General features: G+C 48.1%; 1 protein-coding gene across 4 annotated transcripts; it reads left to right on the top strand.

The window, feature by feature from the left end:
* The first annotated feature begins 602 nt into the window (after window positions 1–602).
* Window positions 603–16,601, top strand: NADSYN1 (NAD synthetase 1). 4 transcript variants are annotated; one of them, XM_029582448.1, is made up of 22 exons: window positions 605–929; window positions 1,528–1,624; window positions 2,606–2,666; window positions 3,070–3,186; window positions 3,852–3,905; window positions 4,055–4,144; window positions 4,446–4,497; window positions 5,080–5,168; window positions 5,460–5,577; window positions 5,964–6,095; window positions 7,867–7,941; window positions 8,467–8,588; window positions 9,259–9,307; window positions 9,759–9,861; window positions 10,047–10,215; window positions 10,401–10,536; window positions 11,109–11,215; window positions 11,855–11,986; window positions 13,406–13,475; window positions 14,358–14,486; window positions 14,863–15,039; window positions 16,119–16,601. In XM_029582448.1, the coding sequence occupies exons 2-22, from the start codon at window positions 1,540–1,542 to the stop codon at window positions 16,173–16,175; spliced, it is 2,124 nt and encodes a 707-aa protein (XP_029438308.1). In that variant the 5' UTR covers window positions 605–929; window positions 1,528–1,539; the 3' UTR covers window positions 16,176–16,601. The 4 variants fall into 4 exon arrangements, with proteins under 4 accessions (XP_029438309.1, XP_029438308.1, XP_029438310.1 ...); XM_029582449.1 differs by lacking the exon at window positions 10,047–10,215 and having other exon boundaries at window positions 603–929; window positions 9,782–9,861; XM_029582450.1 differs by lacking the exon at window positions 1,528–1,624 and having other exon boundaries at window positions 607–929.
* The last annotated feature ends 1,443 nt before the right edge of the window (window positions 16,602–18,044 follow it).

Here is an 18,044-nt window from a genome sequence, read left to right as displayed (position 1 = left end):
CTGTCTACTCACTATCTATGAGTCTCTCTCTACAGCTCAGCAAACCCGGAGATAGCAATTCCAGTATCTGAGGGACTTTACCCCTGCCGGGCACATCAGCTCACTGCTGCCACCTCTGGTGGTTCTACTTCCTGTCTAATAAAAGAACTATCTGTGTCTGTCTCCATACTCCAGCCTAGCCGGTGGTCCCTCTCAGGATATCCTCCTGGGGGCGCTGTCATCTGCCATTGGCCCAAGGATTCACCAATTCACATTAGAATGCTTCATCTCTCACACGGCAAGAGCTGAGTACATTGCTGGCCCCTCCCCTCTGGGGAGCGACTCTAACAGATTGCTAATTCCTAGCAGAAATGATAACAGATTGCTAACTCCTCCTTCTCAGGAGACGTATTCATTACAGACTGCCGGCTCCTCCTTCTCAGGAGACGTATTCATTACAGACTGCTGGCTCCTCCTTCTCAGGAGACGTATTCATTACAGACTGCTAACTCCTCCTTCTCAGGAGACGTATTCATTACAGACTGCTGGCTCCTCCTTCTCAGGAGACGTATTCATTACAGACTGCTAACTCCTTCTCAGGAGACGTATTCATTACAGACTGCTGGCTCCTCCTTCTCAGGAGACGTATTCATTACAGACTGCTGGCTCCTCCTCTAACAGGAGTGTCCAGCAGCACTAATGGCAGCTTCCAGTGAAGAAGAAGCAGGCTGATCCCCTGGGCAGTAGCAGACCGGAAGATCCAGCCCCGGGCCACTGCAGGGTTCAGACCTTAAGATCCAGCCCCGGGTCACTGCAGGGTTCAGACCTTAAGATCCAGCCCCGGGTCACTGCAGGGTTCAGACCTTAAGATCCAGCCCCGGGCCACTGCAGGGTTCAGACCTTAAGATCCACTCCCCTGCAGCGCAGAACAGAGGATCCAGCCTTTTTAGGTAAGTTTCAGTTTTTAATCCTTCTCTGCTGTTGATCTGCCCTGCACCCTCTGTTGCTTAGTTTTGTTTTGTCTCCTATTTAAGTGTCTCTGCCCAGCCCCCCCTTACATTTGTCTGAAATTATAGTTTAAAAGTGAGATCCCCCCTCCCCTTTTGTGCTCCATGTCCGTGTAACCCAGTCGTATCTGTCCTTCCTCCTATTGAGATTGGTGTCTCTGCCTGTGCTGGGCTTCCCCTAACCGCTTCTCTGCCTGTGCTCTCTCCTGCCGCATGGCTGCCGCTCCCTCCCCCCTTCCCCCCATGGCCGCTTTCAGTGTTTCTTGCCTGGCCAGGGTGAACGCTATTGCTTATTATCTAAGAATATCTTAAGATGGATGGAAAGAGGATCCATGATGCCAGCACAGGCGGGTGGAAGATGCAAGCCGGCTTTCTTTCTTTCTTACATTTGTCTGAAATTATAGTTTAAAGTGTAATCCCCCCTCTTTTTGTGATCCGTATCCCTGTAACCGATTTTTGTCTCTCTTGTCCCTCCTATTGCAATTTGTATGGCTGCCTGTGCTGTGCTTTCCCTAACTGGTTTGACTGGTTATAATTACAGTCAGCACCCATCATGGGCCGAAAGGTCACGTTGGCCACCTGTGCACTCAACCAGTGGGCTTTAGATTTCGAAGGGAACCTGGAAAGGATTTTAAGGAGTAAGTACAGCTCACGGTGCCTAAAACATGCATTTTTGCACATTTACGATTTTAAGCTCACCGTCTAGTTAAGCAGCGAGTCGGCGCTCAAAGCTTTAATCATAATGACCACCTCCTTACTGAGGTCTTTTAGGAATGAGAATCCAAGTATTGCTTCAACTGCTCAATATCGTTAAGTACATATCTGTTATTTTGAAATACAATTATACAAGGACATGGGAATCTCAAATACTATTTTGCACCTCTAGATATAACATCGTTTCTCAGTTGCAGAAATTGTTTCCTTTTTTCTTGCATGCTTTTAGTTATATCCGGGAAAATTCTTATCTGTTTCCCATAAAATTGTAATTCCTGATTACGGAAGTACATTTGTGATATTTTATCTCTTATCAGGTACCTGAAAGAAAGTTACTGAGAGAGCTGCTCTAGTGCCAGAGTAATTCCAATGGCACTGCCTTATGCAAGTGCTCCTGGTGCGGCCGGGCAATTCCTGATGCTTTTGCTTTTCTCCTTTGCAATGGTCTTAACTCTTTCCGGTCTGTATTTACTTTTACACTTTCGGTACTTGGTTTACGCTTTCAGGAAGGAAGTCTGTTTGTTGCCAGGGTAAATGGCGCCCTAGGCGTCTCCTTCGGACATTCTCTCCCCTCTTCCACCCCTCCCTCTGGGCATCAGTCTCTCTCTCTCTCTCCCCCCCTCCATCCTGGTGGTTCCCCCCACACCTCCTGTCCTGGATCTAGGGCTGTAGAAAACCACAGCAGCTAAAGGGTGCAGACCTCTTCTAGTCTGAGCCTCCCTCCTCTCACATCCAAGGATCCCGGGAGTTCTTCAATTCTTACTGTTTCTGCCTCCTTTGCTATCCCTGGCAGGGTGTTTCCATGCTTCCACCACGTCTTCCTTCTCTTAATTCCAAGTCTCGTTCTAGAATGTCCTTTCCACTGGAAAATGCTTTGTCGTGATTGATTAATTCATATTTCTTAGGTATCCAAATTGCAAGAACCAAGGGTGCACGATACAGACTGGGACCCGAGCTTGAAATTTGGTGAGAATACTTGTTCTAAGTGTAATTTTAATTCTGGCTCCGGTTTATGGAACAAAAGGTGCCTCCCCCCTCCCCGCACTGGAGATGCTGCTCCAGAGAATAAAAAAGATTAAGGTGAAGTCACGGGAGACAGAGAGCGTCAGGTGCAGTGCTAGTGACGCAGAAAAAAAAGACATCCAGCGTGCGTTGGTTGATTTTGTGGGCACGAGGTTTAACCTTCCTGCTGTGGTAACTGCGCTTCCAGGGGGTCAGGAATCGGGGTGCTTACCCCCCATATTGTACAGCTTGTCAGTCTCGGTCAGAAGGTGGAGAAGGGGCCCTTCCCAGATCTCGGAGGCATGCAGGCTGCGTGATGTGCTTTCTGCCTTTCCTCGCCTGAGCTTGCACTCTTTCTCCCTTACAGTGGCTATGGCTGCGCAGATCATTTCTACGAATCAGATACTGCCCTGCACTCCTTTGAAGTTCTGGCACAGCTCCTGGAATCGCCTGTGGCTCGGGACATTATCTGTGACGTGGGAATGTACGTGCTGCGCGTTGTTAATAAGTCTGCAGATGTTAAAGGTTTGTGGGAGGGAAAAGTGGACGTGGTTAAGATGATAACCAACTAGGGGAACGGCCGCAGTGAAAAAGTGATTACCGGTCAATGCAGATGCATTCAGAGAATAATTTCTCCTTTAAAAAAAAGTTTGTCTTGCAAGTTCAGAGCTTGTGAACTTTCTGTCGCGTGAGATCTCTGCAGGGCACGTGGATATGATGGAGGTGGAAGGAAACGGGGGTCCGGCTGGATCCCTGACGTGAGCTACCTCACGTTATCTCCTCTCATGCCTAAACTATACACAGGAGCCTCCACGGTCTCCTGGACCCGGAGAGCAGACGGTCCGGAGAGGGGCGCGCACCACGCTAACGTTACGCAGTGTTCCAGCTCTCTGCCGCTGCTTCGGTCCCAAGGGAGCACGCATTCTGGACAAGTGCACCGGCGCGTTGCAGCCGTAAAAGCTCGACTCGCGTTGGCGTGACTCTTCCTCCTCCTCGTCCTGTCTTTGGTGGGGTTTCTGGAAGGGTGTGACCCTGTCAGTGGAGAATATTCTCATTTGGAAGCAGCAATTGTTGGGAGAGGGGGGATTACGTTGACGTTTAGGCTCAGGATCTGATGCGTGGTGCTTTGTCTCCCTTCGCCCCCCGCAGGCCGGTGATACACAAGAATGTCCGCTACAACTGCCGAGTGATCTTCTTAAACGGGTAAGACCTGCCCTCGTCTCCTTCGGTGCAAGCTTTAAACTTCTCAAGCGGCGGAAAATAGCATTTAGCCCCCTGTTGCAGCAGCAGCTCTGCCAGGGCTTCGGTTTCCTGCGATCTCTATTGACATTCGGGGCTTTTGGTGTTTCCAGGAAAATCCTTCTGATCAGACCCAAAATGACGTTGGCAAACGCTGGGAATTACCGGGAGCTGCGCTGGTTCACGCCGTGGAGCAAGGCCCGGTGAGACACTCGGTCGCGGTTCTGGGGATCGGGGGAGGGGAAGGCTGTCGCGTGTCTAGGTTAGTGGTAATGGCAGCTCCAAGCTGCAGTGTTGGTTCATTTTGGATTTCTGGCACATGCCATGCTGGGAGTCTTGGGCTCATCTGCTGTAGACAAGCAGGTTTATATCTGCCTGGATCCTAGTCTAGACCTCAGATGCTTTCACTGATGGGTTGGGGGCATAAAAACAGAGTCGGGAATCAAGATGTACATCTGTTGTCTGACAGGTGAGGGTCTCATGCACCTCTGTAACTTGTTTCAGGCATGTGGAGGAATACTTTCTCCCTAGAATGATTCAGGAGCTGACAGGGCAGGTGAGTTTTTTTCAGAAGGTAATGAAATACTCTTGGTGTTAATGTATCTGTACTCGCAGCAGTTTGGGAATCTTTTTTTTTTGTGGTTTTCGATGCTCATCTTCCCTCTTGGACTACCTTGCTGTGCCCTCATGCTCCCAGACTCCTGGAAGAGAAACAAACAGCAGTTGGCACAAAAAAACCCCAACAAACCAGGCCACCCTCTCCTCCCAGCTTGATTTAAACATTTCTGTGGTGCGCTCAAAGCCTATCCCTGTTCAGCAAGTGCTCTGTACAGGTCCGGCTGCTACCACTACTGTTTCTTTAGCATTACTAGACATGCACAGCACTGTACGGCTGCACATAAGAGTTGGTTCCATCTACGTAGAGCTTACACTCTATTCAAGATGGACAAATAAAGAGACTTGAGAAGTTTTAATATGGAGAAGAGTTAAAACCAGGAAGGGTGTGTGCAGGCGAAGCAGGGATTGAGATTTAAAGGTAGCAGGTTAGGCTGGATTTGAACGAGGTTAACCCTGCACTTCTGTGGGGGTTTTTTTTTTTTTTTTATTTTGTACACTAATTGTTGCTCATTCATCCCAGGAAACGGTGCCCTTTGGTGATGCCGTTATAGCCACAAGAGACACGTCTGTTGGAACCGAACTCTGTGAAGAACTGTGGGTCCCTAACAGGTAACCACTGATTGCTTTTTGTGAGCCCGAGCTAGGCATAAAGGGACTTACCGGATAAATGATAAAGCCTGGCCCTGCTAACGGCTTAAAATCTTTATTTTCTGTGGAAGCTTGGAACCTGCTTTCCGCTGACCTCGTGTGAGGTTTCATTCTGTAACTGCTTAAGTCACGCGGCACCCGCCGAAGCCTAGGACGGTCGCCCCTTATCGGCGACCGGTAGCAGCAGAACGCACAGCGTACGCGTGCAGACACAAATCCGCTGACCTGGCTCTTCTCCACCCCCCCTCACAGCCCGCACATTGAAATGGGCCTGGACGGCATCGAGATCTTTACAAACTCGTCAGGCAGTCACCACGAGCTGCGGAAGGCCCACACCAGGGTGGATTTGGTTAAGTCCACGACGGCAAAGGTAAGGCACGCGTCCTGCTTTCCAGGCCTCAGGATGCTTGTCCTCTCTCGTTGCGTGACGGTGCAGAAAACCACAGCGTAAATTTTTGGGGGAAAGCCTCCGCTCCGTGAGGAGGAACCAGCCAGTGGCGACTTCCCGTCCGGAACGGATCACGAGGCACGCCACTCGGGGTCAGAGGAGCGCTAAGGGCGAGGTACTGCCCGCTTGTGCTGTCTGGGCTGGCATGCGGCGAGGTGACCCGGGACCTGGTGTTGGAATTTGTAACAGATTTCTGTAGCAGATGATAAAACGAAAGTGCGGCCTTGCTTCCTGTGGTGCCAAAACGCTGCTCTGCTCTCCCTTCCCCAGCTCCTCCGCTGTAAGCGTTCTCTCACCTCTTGTTACAGAACGGCGGGATTTATGTCCTGGCCAATCTGAAAGGCTGCGACGGTGACCGGCTGTACTACGACGGATGTGCCATGATTTCGGTGAATGGGCACATAGTTGCCCAGGGCTCTCAGTTCTCCCTGGACGATGTGGTGAGATGAACGTGAATGATTTGGCCTCTTTTTTTTTTTTTTTTTTTTCCCCCTACACGTGGGTGGGCTGAGCTCTTTGCTGTGCCAGGATAGTGGCGTCTGTGTCAGCCCTAACCTGGAGTCCCGCTGGGCCTTCCGAGGCTCATGTTTGCTGGCCAGAGCCAGCTTTCTTCCTCGAGCTGTAATTTAATGGGCTACAGAATGGTGGTGGGGGGGCCTGTTTTGCTTTATGGGGGCCGAGGCCCCTGGCACGACACATTCTGCCTGCTCAGCTGATTTTTAAGAATTGAGTTGGTTTACAGACATTTTGTTTTTGTCACTGTAGGTGCCAGATCTGACTGTGGCACGTGTCAAGCACCCAGCTCTCTGCTCTCCCTGAATTACAGCAGGCGAGTGCTCAGCTTGTAGCTGTGACTGAGGGCCAACACAAGCCAATTTATGTGCACCTGAAAGGGGTCTTACAAGCCTTGTTAGAATATCACAAGTGCAAGTCTTTTACCCCAAGCTCCACCATAGCAAATTATTTTTGGAATAAATGTGCTTTCCTGCCCTTCCCCAACCTGTGTGTTAGAGACTGCGTTTGACGCTTTTTAGTTACCTAGGGTTCTAAGCAGCATACAACAAAACATTTAGTAAAAACTGAATGCGTTATCTTAACAATGAAATAATACAACCTTACAGCGTAGAGCAGGGATGGCAAACTCCAGTCCTCGAGTGCCACAGACAGGCCAGGTTTTCAGGATATCCACACTGAATATGCATGAAATAGATTTGCATACAATGGAGGCAGTACATGCAAACTTATCTCATGCATATTCAGTGTGGATATCCTGAAAACCTGGCCTGTTTGTGGCACTTCAGGACTGGAGTTCGCCATCCCTGGCATAGAATCAATGAGATGAAACCATAAAGGTGAAATAGCAATAAGTAGCCAAAATTCAAGAAATAACATTCCTAATCCATGAAAGCAGAACGATTAGAAATTGTACCAATTCCAAACCTAGAACTGTGATTCTTATGATTTTTTTTTTTTTTTTAATTCTATAAAGAGCCAGGATCGGCAAAGCTTTCCTAACACCAAATATTTATACCATAGTGTGTGTGTGCTTTGTTGTTGTTGTTTGTGCTTTGGCATAATGCAAATCACAGATAGGTCGTAAAAAAAAAAAAACCAAGTGCCCTGTGTGGGTGTGGAGCGTGATTCTCTTCGAGACGCATGGCTGGAGGTTTGTGCCTTGCACGTTGAGGGCCACTCGTGAAAAAAGCCGTGTAAATCAAAACCAGAAAGAACTCTAAAAACCCACGGGGAAGCGGTGGAGGCTCTCGAGCACTGAGACGAAGGCCCGTCGGGATGCACCATTTGAAATCTGTTTAATTGTTCCTTGTGCATGGAGCCCCGCAGGAGTGAAAAATGCAGTTTGTGCGACCTTGAAAATCTGATCTAAGCTTATGGATAAGCTGAGGTTGGGGAAATGGGGCAGAATTTTCACATTCTCTATGGGCTGACATATTCAGTTCTGAGGCCATGATAACCACATTTTTTTTAGCCTTATACATTTTACAGATCGTATTTTATCCTCAAAAACAACTTGTGACTGAGTAAAATTCATGATTTGGTTTCTGACCCAGAGCATATTTTCTGTTTTTTGAAGATTACGGTCTTATTTTGTTGTCTGTTTTGTAACCTTCGCACGTGTGGCATTTCCACGGCCGTGAGCCACGTGACTGGGAAATCTGTATGTGAAGGACTGATGCGCATCTCTTTCCGCAGGAGGTTCTCGTGGCCACCTTAGATCTGGAAGACGTGAGAAGTTACCGGGCAGAAATCTCGTCTCGTAGCCTCGTGGTAAGAAACACCAGGGAAGACTATGTGTGTGTGTTAGCCGCAGATTTTAGCAAAGGCATCTGAACAGAATCTTTGGTAGAGACAGGAGGAGGCACATTGGAAGCTGCGTGAATCTAATTGGTCAGCGTTTACTGCGCTGCGGCCACCACAGGTTTCACAGCCCCATGTAGTGGTGATCGTGGTCTTTGTGGAACTCCAGGCTTTTAAAAGTTTGTCGTCTGTCTAGGCCTGCGTTTACAAACGGTGAGAGAAAGCTATCCCTGTAACGCATTGTTGTGCTTTTCTTGCTGTTGTATCTTTTTTTTCATTCCCGGAAGGCTGAGGCTGCTTGTCCTTCAGCCTTGTGACCCACCTGAGATGTGAATTTGCAGGACAGAGCCGCGGGGATGGGAAGAAGGGATGGACCCACTGTAGGCGTCTTGCTGGGGTTCATTACTCTTGGATCCCTCTGGGTCTGGGTCTCTCGTACAAGTCCCATCACTGTGGCTGTCCATTCCTGATATGTTCTTATCTGATGTTCCCCAGGCAAGCAGGGTGCAGCCTTATCACAGAGTGAAGGTGGAATTTGAACTCTCATCCCACGACGTCTGGGTTGCTGCCAGTGAGCCCATCCAGTGGAGATACCACAGCCCAGAGGAAGAGATCAGGCATGTGACTAACGAAGGGCTTTATTTATTGTCTGGGCTGGCAGCCCTGCCCCCTTACACATGTCTCATGGTACTAAATTTGCATTGTGTGCTAACACAAAAAGATTCTTAGGGCCAGGTGTGCTGATCACTTTGTCCTAAGATTCAAAATAGATGAAACCCGTTTGTAAATCTGACCCGTCATTTTTATAAAACCTAGAGGGCCATTTAATCACACTGACTATAAACAGTATTCATAAAGCAGTGATGGGAACTCCAGGCCTTGAGGGCAAGCCTTTTTGGGCTATGCAGAATGAGATTTACTTGCCTATGGTGACGCTAGTTGATGGTTAATATAAGGATTTTGGTTATCCTGAAAACATGGCTAGACTGTGGCCCATTGGGACTGGAGTTGGCTATCCCTGTGTGCGTTTGATCCGGTTCACACTTCAATATTAGAGCAGTGACATTTGTAGCCGGAAGCCTTTGGCCACTGATGTACCCTTCCGGGCACTGCCTGTGGGCGTGATCGGGCCTAGTCTGTCCTTGCATGCAGTACTGCATTAACGCCGCCAGCGGGAGGCAGACCTCGGAGATGAGTCCGTGCTGCACCCTGCCCTGTCGTGAATAATGAGAGTGCTCACAGTTTAAGCTTTTTGACTCAGATGGTTGGTTGTTTGTGACTTTTCAGCCTTGGACCTGCGTGCTGGCTCTGGGACTATCTAAGGCGCAGTAAGCAGGTAAGCTCTTGGTGTGAGACTTTTTTTTCTCCTCTTCCCAGGGTTGTCAGTTCCCTCTGTTTCCTGTAGACTTCAGAATGAAATGTTTTTTGTTTTTTCACTTTCTTTATTGTATGAGACGAGTCATTAAAAGATACGTTTAAGACTCTTGCTTTTGCTAGCAGAGTATAAGAACGTGCTATCTGCTGTTGCGTTTTGTCCGTAGGCTGGGTAGAAGGTGGTGAGATGTGCATCTGATGCTGTTCCCCCAGGGTGTGGAGATTTATTTTTAATCTGCAGGGAGAGCAGGCTCTGGTGGGATGTCTGTCATTGTACAGACCTAGGTTACTCTTTCGTGCAGGTGGTGGGAGCAGTGTGTGTGTGTGTATAAGGAATGGGGGAGGATGTCACACGTATTCCTGAGCCTCACTTCTTTTTTTTTTTTTTTTTTTTGCTGTTGATTCTGTTAAAGGCTGGGTTTTTGCTCCCCCTTAGTGGTGGAATCGACAGCTCGGCCACGGCCTGCATCGTCTTCTCCATGTGCCGGCAGGTCTGCCAGACCGTGAGGAATGGAAGTAAGTGAGGGAGTGCGGGAATCCGGGCAGTGCTCACCAAAGGAACGCGTGAAGAAGACCTTTTTACTAGATCGGGGATAGGCTTTCGTTCAGAAATGCATTTTATTTCCATGTTTTCTCTCTACTGCTCTGTGTGTCTGTCTGTCTTGAGCCTCAGCGAGATCTGCCCCCCTCTGCTCTTTCAGACCAGCAGGTGCTGGATGATGTGCGTAGGATTGTGAACGACGAGGCCTATGTCCCGCAGGATGCCAGGGAGCTGTGCGGCCGAGTCCTTACCACCTGCTACATGGCGAGCGAGAATTCATCCCAGGAAACTCGGGACAGGGCCGGGCTGCTGGCAGAGCAGATAGGGAGGTACTGACCCGAGGTGCTCGGGAGCAATCAGGCAAGGCTTGTACTTGTACTGTGCTCAAATGCATGAAAGCTAACCCTGGCAAAGGTGACGGCTGAGGGAGGGGGGGGGGGGGGGGTAGTTTTTGTCTGAAAAGTGGATTTGGATGAGCATACGGTTCTACGGCCTGCTTGTCTGCTTCTTTCAGCCATCACATTAAGCTGAATATCGATGCAGCAGTGAAGGCCTTTGTCGGCGTCTTCACGCTGGTGACCGGCAAAGTTCCCCAATTCCGCCTCCACGGAGGGAGCACCAGAGAGAACCTGGCGCTACAGAGCCTGCAGGTACATAGCGCGCCGTTCATGCTTTACCTAAGCAGAGGGGGCACGGGTTTCGTTGCCGTGAAAAGCTGATGGGTTTGAGCTGCCCGCCTGGGACCCTTCAGCTCCGAGTGAGGTGGCGGTGGGGGCTGCCGCTCTGTCCCTTTCGTCTGTGACCTCTCATCGGGAGGTGATCTGATGAGGTCACGCAAGAGAAGAGGGGTCTGAGCCGTAGATGGGCAGTTTTGAAGGGGAGTGGGAGGGTGTGCGAGCAGGAGAATCGTCGTGGAATAACGGAACAAAAGAATTGTTTCCTGCCGAAATAGCGCCTGAAGGGGAATGGGATTAAAGGGTATTCCTTGGTGAGCTGGTGCTTTTTCCAGGGCAAGTCCTAAATTCCATGAAAGCCAAGGCAGCCTGATGGGGGGGGGGGGGTGAGACACCTGTCACCAGAACGGAAGGCGGGACGTTTCCCAGGACCCCGTGAGAATCACAGCAGCCAATGGGCCCCCTGCAGGGAAGAGGGAGCTGGCCTGCCTTATAGAAAACGTTTAGTAACAAAGCACTTCTTCTTTTTTTGGTCGCCCGGTGTGCAGGCCCGGATACGAATGGTTTTTGCTTACCTCTTGGCTCAGCTCAGCCTTTGGACCCGAGGCATGCCTGGAGCCCTTCTGGTGCTGGGATCCGCCAATGTGGATGAAAGGTGGGTGAAGTCGGCGTCAGCAATGACTAAACCCTGCGCCATGAATTTTGGAGGGTTTGGGATAACTTTATTTATTTATAGGGATAACTTATTTCAAACATTCCTTTCTTCATGGAGAGTGGGACTGGGCTCAAGTTAAAACAGAAAGTGGCAGTCTGGGACCCCAGGGTAGGATTAAGGCACTTTATTTGCACGCTGCTGTGGCAATAACACCCTCCAGCTCACGGATTGCACGCGTTTCCTCAGTCAGGCACCGCAGAGCTTCCCGGAGCATCAGCCCTCAGTATCACAGCTCCTACTACTGCGATAACACCATGGCACGGCGCTCGGGAAAACTTAAACGTAACGCAGTCTCACAGCTGAGATTGATTTATTTAGAGTTTTATATTCAAAGCGGATTACATTCAGGTTCTGTAAGTATTTCCCTGTGCCCAGAGGGATTACAATCTAAGCTTGTACCCGAGGCAGTGGCCTGCTGCTCTAACCACTAGGCGGCTACGCCACTCCATTCTGGGTGATTAATTGTTAATCGGGGGGGGAACGGTGTAGAATTTTACAAATTTAAATAAATGGTGTTTGCCTCCATATTGCACTCTCTCGGCTGAACTGCTCCTCTCTCTCTCTCTCGGGGCTGTGCAGTCTCAGAGGATACTTAACAAAGTACGACTGCTCCAGTGCCGATATTAATCCTATTGGTGGGATTAGCAAGACGGATCTGAGATGCTTCACGCAGTACTGCTTGGACACCTTCCAGCTCACGGCGTTGCACAGGTGAATGACGAATAAGCGTTCTGCGTCACATGAGGTGCCTGTCGGCCCTCCTGCTGCACGGTCTGTGTGTAGCAAAACCTGACGGCACGTTCTTCATATTACTTTTAATCCATTTTTTTGGGGATTTTTAGCCTGTCTTTCCAAATGATGCTCCAAGGCAACTTACAGCATTTTTAGAATTCAGATGCAATAAGTGCTTTCCCCAAAGAGTTACCACCTAACTTGGGTACCAGAGGTAACGAGAGATAGTGATTAGCCCAAGCTCACAAGGAGTGTCTGTGTGGGAAGTGGTTTCCCTGGTTTTCATCCCGTTGCCCGAACCGCTGGGTCCCCACTCCCTGCACAGCTGGATATGTGCATGGCTGGCCTTCTCGCTCGCGTGCTCTTGCTCTCTCTCACGCTCCAGCTTTAATCCGAGTGCATACAGAAAGCCCTTGGGCATCTGCTGAAGGTTTAGTACTCATTTTAAATCTGTTAGTTTAGGCCCAGGCAGCTATTGCATGTTCGGTCTCGTTTTATTTTTTTTTTCTTTAGAAATTCTGTAATGCACTTCAGTTTGTTTAAAAAAAAATTACAAATATGTGCAAGTTAAGTGTCAGACAGAAAGCAGATGCATTACCTTTTCTATATAAAAAAAAAAAAAGCATTTCACCTCGATCATTTAAAAAATCAGTTAGGTTAACACATTCTTCCCTATCCTGTCAAGGTATTGTGCACACCCGTAAAGCACATGTAAACTCTTTATAACTTGGGTCTTGGTGCAAGCATGGGAATGTTTTTTTGTTTTTTTTTCTTCTTTTTTCCATGTGGAGTGCCAAACTCCCGCTGCACCATTCAAAAAAAAAAAGGTAGCCCGAGCCCACGCGGAGGGAGGGTCGGCGGAGAGCTGGCAGCTCCAACTTACAAAGCAAATTGCTTTTCCTTTTGACCTGGCAGGTGTTTTGGTTTGTTTTTTTTCCCCCTTGCTCCTCTTGTACTGCTAGATTCAGTTGGAACCAGGGCTAGGATTTAGCACCAAGAGCCTTCATTCACAGTTACGCAAGGATTTCTGTTTCCTCTCCCCACCACCAGGTCTGGTGCTTGCAGTGACCATCCTGGGCCGGGGACCGTGCACCAGGGCTCCTCCCAGGACCCTGAGATCATGGGCCTCAAATCTGGCTACCAGGTGTCCCATCTAAGCAATGCCTTCCCCCGCCACCTCCAGAGGTGGTGACCGCTCCTTCCACAGCTCAGCCCACCCCAGGGAGTGGCTAAGGGGGGTTGGGGGCTCCTTGTGGGGTGTGTGTGTGTGTGAATTGCAATGTCTTGTTGATGGGGTGAATGGCACTTAGTGAGTGCGAGGAAACAAATCGTAGCTTCTCCCCTAGCAGAGCGTATAAAGCTTTCTCATTTATTTTTAATGCGCTTTCTCCCTGTTAGTATACTATCGGCCCCGCCAACGGCAGAGTTGGAGCCTCTGGAGGCTGGACAGGTGTCTCAGACTGACGAGGTAAGGGGTCAGGGCTGATTTAACTTTATCCCGCGATGTGATGTGTTTTATCCATGCGGTGTATGTTTGCACAGACAAAAAAACAAACAAACCTCGCTTTCTTCTCCTATTTGACCCATCATTATCAGCTCTTGTGGGCAGCAGATCCAGCTTGAATATCCTTCCGCTGGAGATTTGCGATGCCCAGGCCTTCCTGAGTTTAACACCAAGGTTTATCATTGATTTTGTGTTTATCGTGGACTTCAATCTGTTTTTAACCCAAACTTAGAATATTTGGGTACCTCGACGAAGGGTGGGATGGGACATCACCCTGACATGGGTCATGAACTGTCTGCGGGTGGATAAGGAGTAAAGGACCCTCCCCGGAGGTGGTGACTCCTAAGACAGGCCTTTGGGTCCTACCTCTCAAGTGTAAGCCACGTGTGGCACCTGTCGTTGTGCCCGTGAAAGCAGGAAAGTTGCTTGGAAGAGCTAAACGTTGGTCATTTATACAAGAGGCTACCTGTGCCTGCAGACAGCACGGAGGAGCGAGGATGTTGTTGGGGGGGGGGGGGGGGGGGGGGGGGGTAAAGGTGCCTCAGTGAGCATTGGGCATTTCTGCGGTAGTCACGTGACACGTCTCAAGGGCTGAGCAACAAGCTGCCACGGTAATAATGGATCAGGAGTTCTGCTGAACAGCGTCTTTATTTCGTAGCTGCTTCTGAACTGATGCAGAAGTATAGGGGATGTCGGTCTGGATTTCTTAGCATCGTGGGGTGTTCTTTTTTTTTTTTTTTTTTTGTTCGCTTCCTGTTGGGAGCTGGTTAGATTCTCCGAGCTTCCTCTGCCGTACGTCAGGTGCCTGCTGCCGCCTGAATTCTTTGCTGTCTGTCCCTCTCACAGCAGGACATGGGGATGACGTATGCAGAGCTGTCCATCTACGGCAGGCTGAGGAAGATCGCGAACATGGGGCCGTACAGCATGTTCTGCAGGCTCGTCAGCACCTGGAAAGAGATGTGGCCACCAGCACAGGTGAAACACATCCCGGGACTGCAGTGTTATGCATGGTCCAGTTTAGCGGTCACTTGATCTTTTTCCCAAAGGGTCTGTTGGTGGATGCTTGCATAAGGCCAGGAGTTTAGCATATTTAACCCAGCTGATGCATTTAAGTTTCCCCAACTGGAAAGTGCACAAGATGAGCATGATCTCCTTCCTAAAAATGCAATAAACCTAGTGGTGTGTTGGAACAGCTAATTGAAATAAGGTCATCGCCAGTTCAGTACCACTGACCTTGTTTAGCATTTCTTGTCCTACAAATGTGCTTTGTCGGCAGAAGAAACCCAGGAGCCTAGCACAGGGACTCTTAGATTATTGCTCTGCTCTGTTGCCTCTTTGCTTTGCAAACCAGGTGGCAGAGAAAGTGAAGCATTTCTTCAGCTCCTACGCCGTCAATAGACACAAGATGACTTCGCTCACGCCGTCCTATCACGCGGAAGGTTACAGCCCAGACGATAACCGGTTTGACCTGCGCCCCTTCCTCTACAACTCCAGCTGGTCCTGGCAGTTCCGCTGCATCGATCAGGAGGTGAGTGTGGTGCCCGCGTGGTCACGTGGGACACTGCAGTGGGGTGCGAGGGATGGGCACTAGGGAGTGCCAGGCCACTGCTGATAGGAACTCGTACCCTCCCCCTAACTCTCTTCCTTCTGTGGCACCTTTTAGCTTTATTAAACAGGCTTAAAAATCAAAAGCAGTGCCATAACTTTTAGTGCAATGCTTCAGACCATTTCCTTCCCGAGCGTAGACTCTGGAATCTTATTTCTGTAAATGGCGTAGGGAAGGAGATCGGTTTGCCCCTGGGGGGGGGGGATCATTTTGTCTCTTCTGGGTTTTGGAGCTAATGGTCTCTGGTTTGTAGCATGGGAATCTCGTTGGTTCTGAATAACATGAAGCCGTTCATTTTGTATTTTCTGTACGGGAGTGGGCTATTCCAGCAGCACTAACCAGGTCCTTGCAACTCCCAGCTCTTCTGTTATGCAATTAGAGCGCTGTCTTTAACTCTTATTCCTAGTCTCCCTTTCTTTTTAGCTGTGATTATGTATGCTAACGTGAGAAGGCTGCTTACAGACCATCTCCTTCCCTGACTGCGCTGACCACTTAATGTTCTGGTGAAGGGTCAGTGAGGACTTGGTTACTGATAAGAGGGATTGTCAGGGGCTTTTGGTTATTTTGATGTTTCTCGGTTTACCAAGTTAGGGCTCAAAGTTTGCTAAAAATATCTCTTTACTAATACTGGTTCAGTCCTAATCAAAAGCTGCTGACAGGCTTTGAAAATAAGCGACATTAAAAACAGTATTTACAAACAGCCATCTAAGCTGAAATGGGTTTGCATGGGTCAGTTCGGGGTTTTGCTGTAAAGGATTTATTTTATTTTAGCTTTGAGTCCAAAACGCATCTAGTGTTCTTCCCCTGCCGCTAATTGGTGTGCTTGATCTTGCCTGAAAGCCAGCCCTGGAATATGCGTCAGTAAAGCAGGACCTGAGTGCACCAAGGCCTTGCTGAGAGCCCCTGGATCCGTTGGCTTTGACCAGGACGGACCCTGCTTATTTTGCTGTTGGCAGGATTTAACTTTCGCCGCCTCTTGCTGACGCTGTCTTGACTTGTAGGTGTCTGCCTTGAAAGGCAGGGCCGTGCCGTCGTCGTCGCAGGAAGAATTGGATTGACTTCCTTCAGTGACTTGGATGATCCACTCTAACGCTGGATCCTAAACATGGCAGACCCGGGTTTCTCTCACTTCTGATGCAGCACGAGACAGGAGAAGCTTCTGCACCATTGACTACCACACAAACGCTGTGCAGCGCCGTGCAATGACTTTAAAACATCTCTGCTTCAGAGCCAGTGAACAAAATGATTCATTTCTTGCTATTGCAGAAGAGCTGTGTATCTATATCATCCTCAATTCCTTGCATATTATGTATAAAGCGACATGAATGGAATTACAATTCCAGGAGCAGAAACGTTACCTTCTGGGATGAACGAGTTGGCCCTGTGTGTCTTAGCCCTTTTTCCCCCCTGGTTACTATGTATGCTGACACTGTAGTTTAGACTGCACACTTGTACGAGTTTGATAAACAGATTGTAAAAATGTACAGAGTGACTGGTTGTTGCCATTCATTTCAACGTTCACCTATGTAAGGTTAATCATGTGTGAGCCAGCTCTAACGATTAGTTTTAAATGTGCCACATGCTAACTTCATGGAGTGCCCCCTAGTCCTTGCATATTCTGAGAGTAAATAACCGATTCACATCTACCCGTTCTAGACCTCTCATGATTTTAAACACCTCTATCATATCCCCCCTCAGCCGTCTCTTCTCCAAGCTGAAAAGTAATAACCTCTTTAGTCTTTCCTCATAGGGGAGCTGTTCCATTCCCCTTATCATTTTGGTTGCCCTTCTCTGTACCTTCTCCATCGCAATTATATCTTTTTTGAGATGCAGCGACCAGAATTGTACACAGTATTCAAGGTGCGGTCTCACCATGGAGCGATACAGAGGCATTATGACATTTTCCGTTTTATTCACCATTCCCAACATTCTGTTTGCTTTTTTGACTGCCGCAGCACACTGAACTGACGATTTCAATGTGTGTTATCCACTATGACACCTAGATCTCTTTCTTGGGTGGTAGCTCCTAATATGGAACCCAACATTGTGTAATTATAGCATGGGTTATTTTTCCCTATATGCATCACCTTGCACTTATCCACATTAAATTTCATCTGCCATTTGGATGCCCAATTTTCCAGTCTCACAAGGTCTTCCTGCAGTTTATTTATTTTATTTATTTATTTAAAAAGTATTTGTATACCGTTTTTTAAAAAAGGAATTTTATCAAAAACGGTTCACAGATTTAAAACAAAAATAAAATAATCAAAATAAAATGGAATTATTAAACTTTACATAAAAATAGGCAATAACTAGACAGGATGCTAGTATATAAGAATTTTAAAAGTATAAAAGTTTGGAGCCATGGGCTTATTGTTTTTGGGGGAAAAAGGGGATAGAGGGGGGGGAAAGGGGAACGGGAGGAGGGAGGGGAAGTGGGAGAAATACAGCGTAAAAATTATATAATAAAGGGAAGAAGGGAGAAGGGTATGATAATTGGAGACATGTGAATGAGCAAGTATGTTGTAGTTATGTGTAGCATAAATGGAATTGTAATGGGTGTAATTAAGTTTAGGAGAGTAGGTTCGGTATTGATGGTTAAGTTTAATTAGAAGACGTGTTGAATGCAAGTTGAAAAAGATATGTTTTGAGAGATTTTTTGAAATGAGCAGGATTGGATATTGAGCGAAGATGGTTTGGTAAAGTGTTCCAATGTGTTGGACCAGCTACTGAAAAAGCTCTTTTTCTGGTGAGATCTAATCTGGCTTGTTTAGGAGAAGGGATATCTAGTAAATTTTGGTTAAGTGATCTTAAATGTTGTGTCGGTTTGTATATGCGCAGTAGTGAACAAAGCCAGGTGGATGTATGATTATGGTTATGAATTAAACTATGGATAATGGAGAGAATTTTGTATTTTATTCTGAACT

The sequence above is a fragment of the Rhinatrema bivittatum genome, chromosome 17 (assembly GCF_901001135.1).
Source record: "Rhinatrema bivittatum chromosome 17, aRhiBiv1.1, whole genome shotgun sequence".
Lineage (NCBI taxonomy): Eukaryota > Metazoa > Chordata > Amphibia > Gymnophiona > Rhinatrematidae > Rhinatrema > Rhinatrema bivittatum.
Note: the sequence above shows the minus strand (reverse complement) of the source record. Positions and strands in the feature narration are given on the sequence as shown.